The 14,499-nt window shown below is 45.5% G+C and overlaps 1 protein-coding gene across 1 annotated transcript in view; it reads right to left on the reverse strand.

Annotated features, from left to right (window-relative positions):
* Window positions 1-14,499, reverse strand: part of DNAH10 (dynein axonemal heavy chain 10) — a 1,995,301-nt gene that overhangs the window by 394,946 nt on the left and 1,585,856 nt on the right. The window contains exons 56-57 of the mRNA XM_085636177.1: window positions 12,032-12,193; window positions 11,154-11,328 (exon numbers count right to left, since the gene is read on the reverse strand). Coding sequence (XP_085492303.1) covers window positions 11,154-11,328; window positions 12,032-12,193 — 337 coding nt within the window. The remainder of the gene's footprint in view (window positions 1-11,153; window positions 11,329-12,031; window positions 12,194-14,499) is intronic.

Raw genomic sequence — 14,499 nt, forward strand, 5'->3', positions numbered from 1 at the left:
TATTGACCAGGTCATTGTAGTGAACAACTGTAATGGTGCTGAGATTGTGGCATGCAGTTCAATAAAACATAAACGCAGAAATAAGAGAGAAGACACAATTTCATCGAAATGATCAAAAATGAAAAAAACGTATTTCAAGAAAATAAAATCATGCGAGAAATCACAGCAGTCCAAACCTCTATGAAAAACTCTTTAACAATTAACATTTCAATACTTACATGTGCCTTGGGATCATTGTAAAAAAAAAATAATAATAATAAAGCTTCTGACTTAAAGCATTAAATACAACAGCATGACATGGTTTAAATAAAAGGAGGTGGAAAGAACAAAGCTGCATAAAAGAACGTACTTTTAAAAGAAAAATGCTTAACTATTTGCTAAAAAAACTGCTAGTTTATTGATATTAATCTGAATTAATACATTTTAGCTGATGTTTTCTGTTTTACTTCTATATAAAGGAATATAAAGGACTCACAGTGGTCAGAGCAATCTTAAATATTTCCAACTGCAATGTAGAGTCATTGCTCTGATGCCACCTCATACCTCATCATATCCTAAACACTGAGTTTTGTCCACACATTGTATTTGTATAAAACTTGCTACCTCTGATGAGCACTGAACCGCTTTAAGCCATGTAGCACGCTGCGCCAAAACACAAAGTGAGTAGGTATTTCAGTGGTTATTGTTAGTTATTGGGATTAGTACTGTGCTCTTAAGGAAAGCATTCCTGCATTTAGTCTAGTTTCTATGAGGTGGATTAAATTAATAAGTGTGAGGTGCGTTTTTGTGGTGTGATCTTTCGGTGGGGAGGAATATGTGAAATGGAAATGCAAATGGTTGGTGGTATTGATAGGAGAGTAGGTATTCTTAAGTTCTAGGATATAACTTTTGAAGGGGAGGTTGTGATCTTTGATATGAGATGTGGGTAATTTGCAGAAATACAATAATTGAGATTAAGGCAAACATGCATGTGACTTAAAGTAGGCTGTGTTCAGAGAGAGGTCTGCAAAGGATGGAGAGTAACAAAAGAGATCTTTTGAAAAACAAGGAGAGGCAACAATCATTATAAGTCAATTTTCATGGGCATACAGAGGAGGCTTTTTAGAGGTTGCATACAATTTGAGGATGCAATATTGTAGAAAGAAATGTATAAGTGTTATATTAGGTAATTTTGAGCCGTCAGTCCATTTGAACATTCTATCCCCTGAATGCCTACTACTAGACCACCGTTAGAAATTGACTAGCTCAAGGGCTGGAAGCATAAAGTAATGCCTAGATGCATATATAGGGAAATATTGAGAGGTTTACCAAAAAGGGTTCCTGGTGGAAGTGATCCCGCTATTGTCCCCATTACAAGATATCTGTAATTTAGTGTGGGGAGATCGGCAGCCCGGATTTTCCATTTCTGGCTGGTATTCCCTAACCAAATTCCAGCGATAACAAGTTTTCTCCCCAGAATGGGGAATAACTGTAGACCCAGAAATACTGGAACCTTTTACATGCATTTTCTCCATTCCAGGTAGAAAACCCCTTACATTTTCCTCCTGCTGGGAGAAGGTAAGATGTGCATTGGTGGTACGGGGCAGTTAGGGTAGACTTCAGTCTGTCTGCTTCTCACATGTTGCTGCAGGACTCGGTCGGGGCTGGGCTGTGCTGCTGCCCCTGTTCCAGCACCGTCTATGAGAGGTCTTGTGTCTCCAGGCACCGAATTCTCAGGTCCAGATTTTGCGGGCCTAATAATTCCAGGGCCAGAAACACTTTTAGGTATGTTTGTATGTGCATTTGTATACCATGAGCCTAGCCACAAAAAGCACTGTACAGGGCCAAAAGCAAGCATTCAGTTAACGATTGATAGGAAAAGTAGCTGGTTATTGAATTGTTACTCCATTGTGATGTAGTGTTCTTTAAAGAGGTGTGTCTTTTAAGAGGTGCGTCACAATTATAGGTCCAAAATTATCGCTCCAGGTGGAAATCCACTAATAATGAGGGCCTAAACGTTACATTTTGATATGCTTTAAGGATGTACAAGAAAAAAAGTCCAAAATTTAACAAGTGTTCTATTTCTCACTCGCTTTCTTGATAATGAATCTTGATATTGAATACTGTACATTATTTTGGGTTCAGGGGGTGTTTGGATTTGAGTGACTGTAAACAATAATGTGACTACTGAAGGCTACTTTATGAGGCTGCTTGTAAAAAATATGGGACAGAGAAGACTTTGTAGAGAATACTGCATTAATAATCTCTGGCCATTCAGAGAAGATGAAGGGAACGCTATAGATTTTGAATAAGGTCTGCATTATGTAAGTCCCCTGGAGAAGCAATGGGAAGTTTCCAAGAATCTGTTGCACTCATGGGCCGCTTTTATATTACAAAATGGGCTGCAGCCACTTCCACAGTCCTTTGTATAATGCAGATCAAGCAGGTGTTTATTGTGTGCCCATGCGCTCTCAGTGGGGTGCCCCCTTGGTTGCATGGGTACTTGGCCCATGTAAATGAGGGCGAACCTTTGCTTCTGCACCATATTACCAATAGGGATGCCGAGGGATCAAGTCATTGGAAGGCATACTGACTGTGCGCCATGAAGTGCCGCACAGCCAGCGCACTCCCTCGAGTACCCAATGAGAGAGAGCAAAGTGGTCCTACAGACTACCCCTGTCACCACTCCCAAAGAAAGATGAAATCAAACCCTGCACCCCCGCTGCAGAGGACACCTGTCCTTCAAAGGCTACAGTGGTAGAGCATGCTTCCTCTCTGGGAAGCAGCAGCCACCTGGAAGAGGCAGCAGTTTGCCTGCAATACCATGCCTGAACATAAATGCATTGGAACTAAAGGCCATCTACCTTGGCTTGCCGGCCCTCCTTTCCTCTGACAGGGTCTGGTGGTGCAAATTATGTCAAACATTACTACGGTGGTCCACTAATTGTACAAACAGGGTGGAGTGATGCCCAAGATCCTCTGTTTGGAGGTCCTTCACTTGTGGTGGTAGACCTGCAACACAAAATCTTTGCTGTGGGAGTGAACCTGACAGGGTTGTTGAACATCCTGGCGGGTGAATAATGCAGGTTGCAAAAAAGCATTACTGAAGAAATATAAATTGTCCTTTAGGAGAGCCAGTTCTTCTTAGATGTAGAAACGTTCCCCTCTATAGCACTGAAGTACGCTTTGAACCCTTTCTTCCAATATTCCCGGTTCTGCATTGTTCTCACTTGTTCCACTCTAAAATTTACAAATAGAGCAGAAAAATGACGCGGCTCTCACTCTTCTTCAACGGTTGAAAGAGTTGCTGCAAAACACTGCTTTAACACAGAGACTATACTATAAACACGCGTCACCACTGGAGCCTGAGGAATAACAGATCTGATAACAGATCTGATGGATCGGAAGTGGGTGAGTGAAAACAAGATGGCAGAGGCAAGTGATTAAGACATATGAAGAAGGGGAAGTATAGAACAGTGGAAAGTATAGAATGTGAAGGTGTGTGATGATGTTAAGGTGAAGAATTTGTGGTTGGTTTGTTAATGGAAAAGTAGGTCTTAAGTACCTTGAAGTGTAGGAAGGGTGAAGGAAATTGTGGTTGAGTTAGACTACAGTAGTGTGGAGCAAACATAAAACACCTGTAGTGCCAACAGAAGTAAGTGGCATTGTGTGTGAAAGGCTGCAGTTGCAAAGCATTAATACATTGCACTGAGAATCAGAATAAGTAGGGTAACATCCCATTTCACACCCCTTTCATCATCTGACTCGTAGTGAGTCACAAAGTGCACTTTGTAAGTCGGGAAGCACCTTTTGTACAATGCAACTTGCTTTTTGCAGTCACAGACCCTGTCTAGACCTCAAAACAGTCAAGTTAGTTTGGGCCCCTGTGACTATACGATCAAGTTACTTACCTTCGGTAACGCATTATCTGGTGGAGAATCTATCTAAATGCAGATTCCTTACATTTGAATTTCCCGGGCATCAGGCTGGATCCGGAAACGTTTGCTGAGCAATAACCCTTGTGGGTGCCGTCGGGTGGCACAATTCGGCTCCGCGTGACGTCATTGGCGTCATTAGCGCCGGTTATGACGTTGCGGTACCTATATAGGCACCACTCAGGCGAGTAGACGTCAGAGCTTTTTGTTGTTTCCACGCCAGAAGCGCAGAGCTACGAAGTAACTGACCGTAGTTGTGTGCAAAACTAGGGCCCCGAAAGGGGGAGTAACCCTAGGCCTACAACAAGCAAGGCGGGGAGGCTTGTGTGGGGCTGTAAGGAATCTGCAGCTTGATAGATTCTCTACCAGTAAATGCATTACCGAAGTTAAGTAACTTGGTCATCTGATAGAGACTTCTAGCTGCAGATTCCTTACCTTTAAATTAGATACCCAAGCCATATCATCTCAGCGGTGGGTTGTGGACCAATACCTCAAACTAGGAAGTCCGGCAGGACTGAACGGGCAAAATGTCGATCCATGCAGACCTGTCTGTCCAGGCAGTAGTGTTTGGCAAACGTGTGCAAGGATGCACATGTTGCTGCCTGACAATTGTCCAGGACTGGGACACCCTGAGCCAAGGCCGTAGTTGCAGCCTTTCCCCGAGTGGAATTGCCCTTAATCCCTCAGGAGGCTGCTTTTTTGCCAGGGCATAGCAGATCTTGATGCAGAGAACGACCCAGTAAGAGATGGTCCTTTTTTGCACTGCCCTTCCCTTCTTAGCTCCCACAAACCCCACAAGAGTTGGTGTCCACCCGGAACTCTTTAGTGCGGTCAAGGTAGAACGACACCGCTCTTTTTGGGTCCAGTCAGTGGAGAAGCTCCTACTCTTTAGAGGGATGTGGGGGAGCAAAGAAGGTGGGCAACGTGGTGGATTGACCCAGATGGAATGGAGGCACAACCTTTGCTAAAAAGGAAGCCCGGGTGCGAAGCACCACTTTATCTGGAAAAGACTTAGGGAGGCGTGCAAGATAACGCCTGCAACTCACTCATCCTACGGGCAGATGTAACCACCACTACAAAGGGGGGCAATTATGTAAAAGCTCGAAGGGAACACACATTATGGAGGTGAGAAACAAATTAAGGCCTGACAAAGGGCATGGGTGGAAACAAGTGAGCCAGCCCTTTTAGAAACCTATGTACAATCGCAGACTTAGAGAGAGGGCTAGCCTGGCAGAAAAAAAATGCAGAAAGAGCAGAGAGGTAACCCTTGAAAGTTACCAAAGCAGAACCCTGCTGGGCAAGGGTTAGAATGAATATAAAGACAGTGGGAAGAGAAGCAGAAAGAGGGTCAATAGACCTTTCTGTAGAGTATAATACAAATTTCTGCCAACGGCAGGTGTATACCGTCTTAGTGGAGGGCCGCCTGGCTACCAATATAACGTTACATACTTTGGGAGGAAGGTCAAAAGCCATCAACTGCTGCTGCTCAATCTCCACGCAGGGAAGCACAGAGTTGACAGGTTTGGGTGGAGAATCCTCCCCTGCTGCTGTGAAAGAAGATCCTCCCAAAGAGGCAGCCTGATCGGAAGATCAATGCACATTTTCATAAGCTCTGGATACCAGACTGTCCTCGCCCAGTCTGGAGCCACGCCCAGTCTGGAGCCACAAGAATGACTTGTGTCTGGTCACTCCTGATTTTCTTCAGAACCCTGGGCAGGAGTGATATGGGCGGAAAGGCGTACAGCACGCCTGAGCTCCACGCACAACAAAAAGCATCGCTGAGTGATAGCCACCTTGGAAACTCCAGCGCGCAATACCGCTGACACTGTGCGTTCGCTTTGGAGGCGAACAAATCTAGCCAAGGTTCTTCCCACTGCTGAAAGAGACTGTGCGCCACCTCTGACTGGAGATGCCATTTGTGATCTGCTATGCATCGACGGCTCGGTACGTCCGCCCTGGCATTTAGAGAACCTGCCAGGTGTAGAACCACCAGGGTTATGCCCTGCTGTTCCAGCCACATCCAGAGACGCAGGGCCTCCCAACAAACGGTTCACCCTGCCCTGCTTGTGGGCAGTACCACATGGTGGTGGTGTTGCCGTGAATACCTACACCAACTTCCCTTTGACATAGGGAAGAAATGCTTTCAATGCTAACGAATCGCTCGTAACTCCAACAAATGTATGTGGACCCCCGACTCTGCCAGAGACCAGTATCCCCTGATCGCCAACTCTCCCAGATGGCCGCCCCATACCAGAAGTGACGCAACTGTCACAACAGGGAGATCTGGTTGGGAAAGGAAGAGGGGTCTGCCATTGACTCAATCGCAATTCGTCAACTACCACTGCAGATCTTTCGCAGTTCCTTTTCCGAGATCTGAACCATATTGGTGGGATTTCCCTGATGCTGTGCCCAATGGAACTTCAAGTTCCAATGCAGAGCCCACATACGCCACCTGGCATGCTTTACCAACAGGAGGCCATGAGGCCCAATAGCCTCAGAGTCAATCTTACCAAAAACCAGGATAGAGGCCGAAACATCAGAATCATAACCTCAATATCCTTGTCTTGCTGCTTGGGAGGATAGACCCGAAACTGTACTGTGTCCAGAACAGCTCTGAGAAGGAGTCAGGTGTGACTTTGGCACGTTTATAGAGAACCCCGGTGAATACAGGATGTTCGCCATAGTCTGAAGGTGGTAGACAACTTCCTGGGGCGAGGATGCTTTCAACAGCCAGTCATCGAGGTAGGGGAAGACTGACACCCTAACCTGTGCAGATGAGCTGCGACCCCCGCCATCACCTTGGTGAACACCCAAAGGGCACTGGTAAGGCCAAAGGGGATCACGGTGAATTGAAAATGCTCATGGTCTACCTTGAACCACAGGTAAAGGGCATTTGAATCAGATTTGCCTGGACATCACCCGAGAAGCCAGTTGTCCTCAGCTAGGCGTGGCGTCTCAAGGTCACTGTTGTGGAAATCGATCCTCCCAGCGAATCCGCCATATGAAGGCCACACCTTATGGTGAATTTTGCTGCATCTCTCCCATCCTTAACTGCCTGAGAGAGCACAGACCGACCACCTCCGGGACTTGTGGCAGCACTTGAGCAACAGGGAGTGGGAGAAACGGCACAATAGCATGCAGTAGTCACCGACCAGAATGCCAGACTGGCGGAAGAAAACAATTTCTTTCCAAATAAATCCAGCCTCTTGGATTCCCTATCCGGAGGAGTGGAAGGGAACGTGCCCTGTGACGAAGAGGCCCGCACCACCAAGCTTTCTGGGGTGGGGTGTTGACTGAGGAACTTTGGGTCGCCCTGAGCTGGGTGATGGCGGCGGGCAATTGTACTATTTACAGCAGCCCCGTGCTAAGCTTGGACCACGTGCCAGTAAGTGCTTCATAAGGAAGAAGGGGTTCTGAGGTGGAAGCCCCAGGCTGAAGCATTTCAATCAGGAGATTAGTCCTGACCTCCACTGAGGGCAGCTCCAGTCCAAGGACTTCGACTGCTCTCTCAACCACCAAGGCAGAAGATGCCCCCTCCTCCGTAGCCACATTTGGCAGAGCATGCCAGTATCTGGAGAAGTTGAACTACTTCTTCTTCTTGTGCCTCTTCCTGAGTGGCCCGATGACCTCGAGTGGGACGCAGAGGACTTTAGGCTCCGAGAGCGGTCCCGCAACCTCCTCTTCCTTGATCGAGACCGGGACCTCCACAGAGTCTCGTTTGACGGTGTCGGCTGCTGGGCCACAAGGAGCTTCAAAGCCTGCTCCTGTAAAGTCTTAGGCGCCATTGCCCGACAGCCTGAGCGCGACTTCGGATCATGGTCGAGACACCAGAGGCAGAAGAGGTAAGGATCGGTGACCAACATCATGCAGGGACAGGCCCCGCATGGCTTAAATCCTTTCTTCCGCGATAACATCCATCGCACATTATGGAAAAAGTCTTGGAAGTCGACAAAAAGTCAAAAAAAGCCTGTCAAAAAGCGACAGAGGGGTAGCTCTTCCCAGATCGGTGCTTAACTTGTGCGGAAAGAAAAGAACTGACATCCGCACGCCTGTGTGGTGTCTATATGGGTACCACGACTTCATAGCCAACGCTAACAACGCCGACGACATCACGCTGAGCCGAAAGGAGCCACCTGAAGGCGCGCACAAGGTGTATTGCTCAGCAAACATTTCCAGATCCCGCCTGATGCCTGGGAAATTCAAAGGGAAGGAATATGCAGTTAGAAGTCTCTATCAGATATGTATGGTAATGTTAGGTAAATGAGAAGAAGGGGGGAGGTCTTAGGGGCATATCAACAACAACCGGCGAAAATTATCGCTGAGTGCACTTAGCGCTCGGATAATTATCGCCGGCTAGCGCCGATTTTTATCGCTGAGATAGCGTGCTATTAGCAACACTTATCTCATCAGCGATAAAAATCCTAGCACTAACTAGCTAACGTGAGATTATCGCTGGAAACCCAGCGATAATCTCACGTTAGCTAGTTGATAGGGACTCACAAACTTAGCCATGATATCCACCTTCCATAGGATATCATGGCTAAGTCAGTCCTGAAGCAGGTGTTAGGAAAGTAGCGATAACAGGTGTTATCGCTACTTTTCCTGACGCTATGCTTCATAGCGTGGGGCTTGATGATAGGAGAAATGTCGCTTAGCGACATTTCTCCTATCATGTCAGGTCAGGAATGCCCACTTTGCATCTCATTAGAGATGCAAAGCTGGGCGTTAGACATCCCCACGCTAAAGCAAGTTTTCACGCGTTAGCGTGGCCTTGCTAATATAGCGATAAAATTATCGCTGCTTTTCGGCCGAAAACGGCCGCTAAAGCGGCGATAAATTTTTATCGCCTTGTTGTAAATATGCCCCTTAGTTTGTCAGGGGAATCTTGGTGGGACTTGGAATTCTGTGAAGGTCTGGTTCTAGGGAATGGCAGTGGCTTCCAAGGTAGGGAAGCTTGTGGACCTTTATGCTGTAAAGCAGGGTTCTTCAAATTCGGTCCGGGACAGCAGGACCCATGCAAGAGTTTTAAGATAACTACAGCTATCTAAATGGAGATATGCTAAAACACTGGCATGGATTCAGCCCACCAGGACTGACTTTGAAGAACTCTTCTGTAGAGCTAATACAAAGAGTACATTCTTCATCCTGTGGTACTCAAATAATTTCACCTTCGAAATATACTCAATAGCGTCACATATGTATTACTTGGTTTCTTCATAATAATTCAAAGAACTAATGCCAATATGTATTTGTTACTTCAGCATTCTGTTCTTTCTGACCTGCTCACATTACAAAGAAACATCAGTGATCCGATCTATCAGAGCTGTCAAAAAGTTGTGCATCTGCAAACAAGAAATTACTCTAAAACTAACTCTTAAAAGGGGAGAAATTGCTTGTTAAAAACAAACCTAACCTAAAGAACAATTGACTAAACATTAAAAAAAATATGTTAATTTCACGAAGGGCAACCAAATATCACACTACTTTACTCTATATTGCTCAGTAGGTAGCTTCCTGCTGGAGGCAAGGTATGAAACGTTCATATTAAGTAAAAAAAAAAAAAAATGAATTAAGGGCTATTTTTAATTACATGTATACAACACAATTTGGGTTTCCGGTGACTATTAGACCCTCCCCCCACCACCACCCCCACCCCCGACAGGACTATCACAAAGGGGGGGGCAGGGGGGGGCAGAAATGCCACTAGTTGGTACCAGAAGCTGTATAGAAAAACACAGACTACCTGTTCTCTTCTACTGAAGATCATTTATTTATAGTGTGGATCACCTGGCACAAGCATAAGAAGTGGTACCTGCATTGCATTTTTTTTTTTTTTACCTCACCCATTCAAAAACGTCTGATAAGCCTGCCCCCTGATGATAGTATAAGCCTCCGATTCACAGCCACTTGCCATTAAGTTGTTTTCTTTACATTGCTAAATATTTTATTAACTCTGTCACGAGGGAAATGAATCAAGGCTGATTTTAAATTATTGTGCAAAAACATTGTTTCAATATCAAAAGCAGAAACGAAGTTTAAGTGTGTACTACAGGTTTCTTATATACTTCCATGGTCCCTATTCCATATTTGAGGAGTAATTTGTAATGAGTTAAAATACAAGTGTGCCAGTGTTCACTATGGCAAAAAGGCTACACTTTCTAAATCTCAGTGATTCCATAGGGTTCCAATATTAGAAAAGCTAGTCAACAACTAGTGTTATAGCCAGACTAATAGCATATACATGTGGTGAATTGTATTCCTCTTTATCCTTCTCTCTCCTACCCTCTCCTTCCAGACAGTCAGAGTTGGAATCAAGTTCGCCATCCTGTGAGTATGAGGGAAGGGAGGGAAGAAAGGGGAAGAAGAGAGGTATTATGGAAGAGAAAAGGAAGTGTTCAGAGGAGGAGGTAGGATGGGAAAGGGAAAGGGAGTGGGTGAGAGGATGTGGAAGTGAAGGGGTGAGAGTCACAGTTTGTAGTGCCAGAAAGCGGCAAGGCTGACAAATAATAATGTCTTATAGTTCTTTGCAGCTGTGCGCGTCATTAAATGTTTGTTGCAGCCAATAACAAGGGAACGGGCCTTTAATGGCTGGTATGGCCCACAGTGACTAGAAGCTTATTGGAATCCATTACTCCCCATATGGGTGGAATGCCATCATTAAAATAAAGCCTCCTGAGAGACATGGGGGAGGGAGTGGGGGCTTTAAATAAACGTCACAGTTCCATGTACCTCCTCCCTCTTTTCCCAGCTCCTGATGTGCTTGTTTTTCAGCTACTCCCACAGTAATAACTGACAAACATGGAGAGATGTAGCCATTGCTTCACCCCTTGACTCTGTCAAACTGCTTTTGTTTGGGAAGGCAGAGGAAGGCACAGAAGGCGTAGAGAATTTCCCTCCAGCCCAACCAGTTCCGCAGCTTTGGCTTTCGAGGCACACTGTGAACCACAGGGAGACTGAGGAAAGCCTCATTGTTTTCTAAAGCCAATAACTGTCCCCTCTCTCAATCCCCTGCTTAATACACAAATCTCTGAAGCGAGGGAGACTCCGAAGTTGTAGACTTGCATAAAAAAATTGGCAACAGCAAGTTTATACCTCACCACTGCTACATTGTACCCAATGGCGCTATCAACATTACGATTGCAATTCCGACTACATTCTCAGGAAATGGACGCCTCTTCCACTTGCAACATTGTTATCCATGCGCCAATTACTGTGAGGGAACATCCATGCCTGATTTACCTGATCTCCGTCACATCCGACTTGTCGAGCTTCTGCAGTTCCAGTTTTGCGGCTTCTAATATGGGCATAGCCTCGGCCAGAGCACTCTCGGCGTCCTCTTTCTCCACAGCAATGACTTTGTTCTGCTCCTCAATCTCCAGGGCTTTCTCCAGAGCCAGCTTCTTCTTCTCCTCAGCTGTAATCAGTCACAAATTAGAAACTAAATGAAGTGACTGAGGTCTTGAGGCGAAAAGAGGCTGTTGACAGGGAGCCGTTGAGTCTGTACAGCTTGTAACTTACACTCTTATGGGTATATAGGGTGGGGGCAAGCGCAGGGGAACTGAATGGGAGAGGTCAAGGGTCATAGTCAGGCAAGGTGAACATTCAATGCATCTCCAATGGGATTCAACCGAGTATCAGAAAGAAGATAGATAGTGGACTACAAGTACTTGTCATTCTCTACTCAAGAGTTGTCCTGACAACTCTGGTGAAGGAGAAGCAAACTAAATGCGTGTGTGCGCTCTTAGTGTTTTTTTAAATGATTTATCTTATGGGGTTACAGTACCATATATGCTTTTGTTACTCATGCCACAATGTGGCACAATCTCAAACATTTCATTCATAGCATTCAGCATATTCTGCTAAACCGTGAAAATGTACAATGAATGTATGAGGCGTATATCTCTGACATCTGCCACCTGTACTTTCATCAATCATTTCTCAGTAGCTACGTTGAACAAACATGCTGTTGATTTAACCCAATGTGCTAATGCAGTTTGTACTATCGCAATCAATAACATTGCGCTGAACCAGTTTTGCACTGTTGGCATTTTTGTGGTATACTTAAAGATGTAACATTTGTTTAAAAAAACGTGCAATAATAATATTGTCATCCTTACCCACAGCAGTATTAACAGATATTTCCTCCAACAAGGCTTCGCATGCCGCAGACTTCTCTGCAAGAACAACTTTTTGATCTGCAAGTTTCTGGTTCAGCTCAACCAATTGAAGACTGGCTTCCTTCAATTTGTCCAACCCGCCTTCAAGGCGCTTACACTGTGCTGAGGAGAAAATAACAGAAAATCAAACTCTACGATTCTTTCTTCAGTCTGTAAAATGGTAGGATGATGCAGTGAGTTGACACATCTGCTACAGAACAGACGTTTCCTGGTATTAACTCCCATGAGGCAATATTCTTTTAGACAATACCTAAGATATGATATTTGTGCTCTGAAATATACGGAGGATATCCTGGTACCACATCCTAAAGAGCAAATCCTTAAAACTCAACAGATCTCTAGATATTGGACTTTAATAACCTTCAAGTGAATGTAAAGAACTGTATTAAAATACAATTATATGAATAATTATGAGAATATATGATTTGCATTAAACGAGCTCCGTGCATATCCTAGATGATATTCATTAATACATGTAGGTTTTTATTAAGTTTTTTGTACTTAATTGGCCTAATGTTCCTGTGTGTTTTAGAAACAAAGATACCTTTAATAAACGTTTTCCCCTGTGGGGTGTCCAATGTAAGTCTAGGAGTGGAGTATCCACACAACTCTTTCAGGATATTCATGAACTGTATATTTATATACAATTAATGCAAATTGGAGCGGACGTCTTTGGACAGCCTAGTATTTCAGTTTGGAGTCAAGAGTAAGATGAGTAATTTTTAAATCAAAATACTGCAGATGTAGGAGTTAGGGGCATGTCTAGGGTAAGGCAAGTTTAAGTAGCTCCCTTTGGATGGGAGCGCCAGAATGCCTGTACGGTCTTGTTTTTCTTTTTCTTCGTGTGGAATCAAATGTCAGAAACAAGGAGAAAAGGTGAGCTTAGTTTCAAAGAATAAATTTGAAGAGCACCTTCAGTTTCTAGAGACTAAACTGGTGTTAGAGGATGAAGAAGGAGTTGTCACCGGTTTCTGTCAGGAATCAGCACTGGTCCTTGCCAGGAGCCAGTACTTCTTGTTATCAGGATTCGGCACAGGCCACTGCAAGGAATCAGCACTGGTTCTTGCTAGGGGTCAACACTGGTCTTTGGCAGGAGTCCACAGTGGTCTCTGACAAGAGCTGGCACTGGTCCTTCACAGGAATCAGCATTAATCCCTGCCCGGAGCCAGTACTTCTCCTTATCAGGAGTCGGCACAGGTCACTGCCAGGAGTCAGCACAGGTCACTACCAGGAATCAGCACTGGTCCCTGCCGGGAGCGAGTACTTCTCCTTATCAGGAGTCAGCACAGGTCACTGCCAGGAGTCGGCACAGGTCACTGCCAGGAATCAGCACTGGTCTCTGCTAGAAGTCAACACTGGTCTTTGGCAGGAGTCCACAGTGGTCTCTGACAAGAGCTGGCACTGGTCCTTCACAGGAATCAGCATTAATCCCTGCCCGGAGCCAGTACTTCTCCTTATCAGGAGTCGGCACAGGTCACTGCCAGGAGTCAGCACAGGTCACTACCAGGAATCAGCACTAATCCCTGTCCGGAGCCAGTACTTCTCCTTATCAGGAGTCGGCACAGGTCACTGCCAGGAGTCGGCACAGGTCACTGCCAGGAGTCGGCACAGGTCACTGCCAGGAATCAGCACTGGTCCCTGCCGGGAGCCAGTAATTCTCCTTATCAGGAGTCAGCACAGGTCACTGCCAGGAGCCAGTACTTATCCTTATCAGAACTGACTCCTGGCAGGGACCAGTGTTGACTCCTGAGAAGGATCAGAACTGATTCCTGGCAGGGACAGTGTTGACTCCTGAGAACGATCAGAACTGACTCCTGGCAGGAACCAGTGTCGACTCCTGGCAGTGACCTGTGCCAACTCCTGATAAGGATCAGAACTGACTGTTGGTGGGAACCACTGTTGACTCCTGGCAGTGACCTGTGCCGACTCCTGAAAAGGATCATAACTGACTCCTGGCAGGGACCAGTGCTAATTCCTGTCAAGGACCAATGCTAGCTCTTGTCAGAGACCACTGTGGACTTCTGCCAAAGACCAGTGTCGACTCCTAGCAGGGACCGGTGCGGATTCTTGTCAAGGACCAGTGCCAGCTTTTGTCAGAGACCACTGTGGACTCCTGCCAAAGACCAGTGTCGACTCCTGAGAAGGATCAGAACTGACTCCTAGCAGGGACCAGTGCTGATTCCTGGCATTTTCTTTAAAATGACACTTTCAGTAAGTGCATACATCCAATAGTATGCGGCAAAGATGCAGGTGGAGCTACAGTTGAAAAAATCACTTTTAAATGTTCTTTTCACACTTCTCTATGTGATTATATCTAGGTCATATGTTGTTTTTGTTAGACACTGACAGTCGTGAGGCTGCTCCGGAGCTATGAAATTGCGTCAACGAAGCTACTCCTACAACCCCGA

Source organism: Triturus cristatus, chromosome 11 (genome assembly GCF_964204655.1).
Source record: "Triturus cristatus chromosome 11, aTriCri1.1, whole genome shotgun sequence".
NCBI classification, from domain to species: Eukaryota; Metazoa; Chordata; class Amphibia; order Caudata; family Salamandridae; genus Triturus; species Triturus cristatus.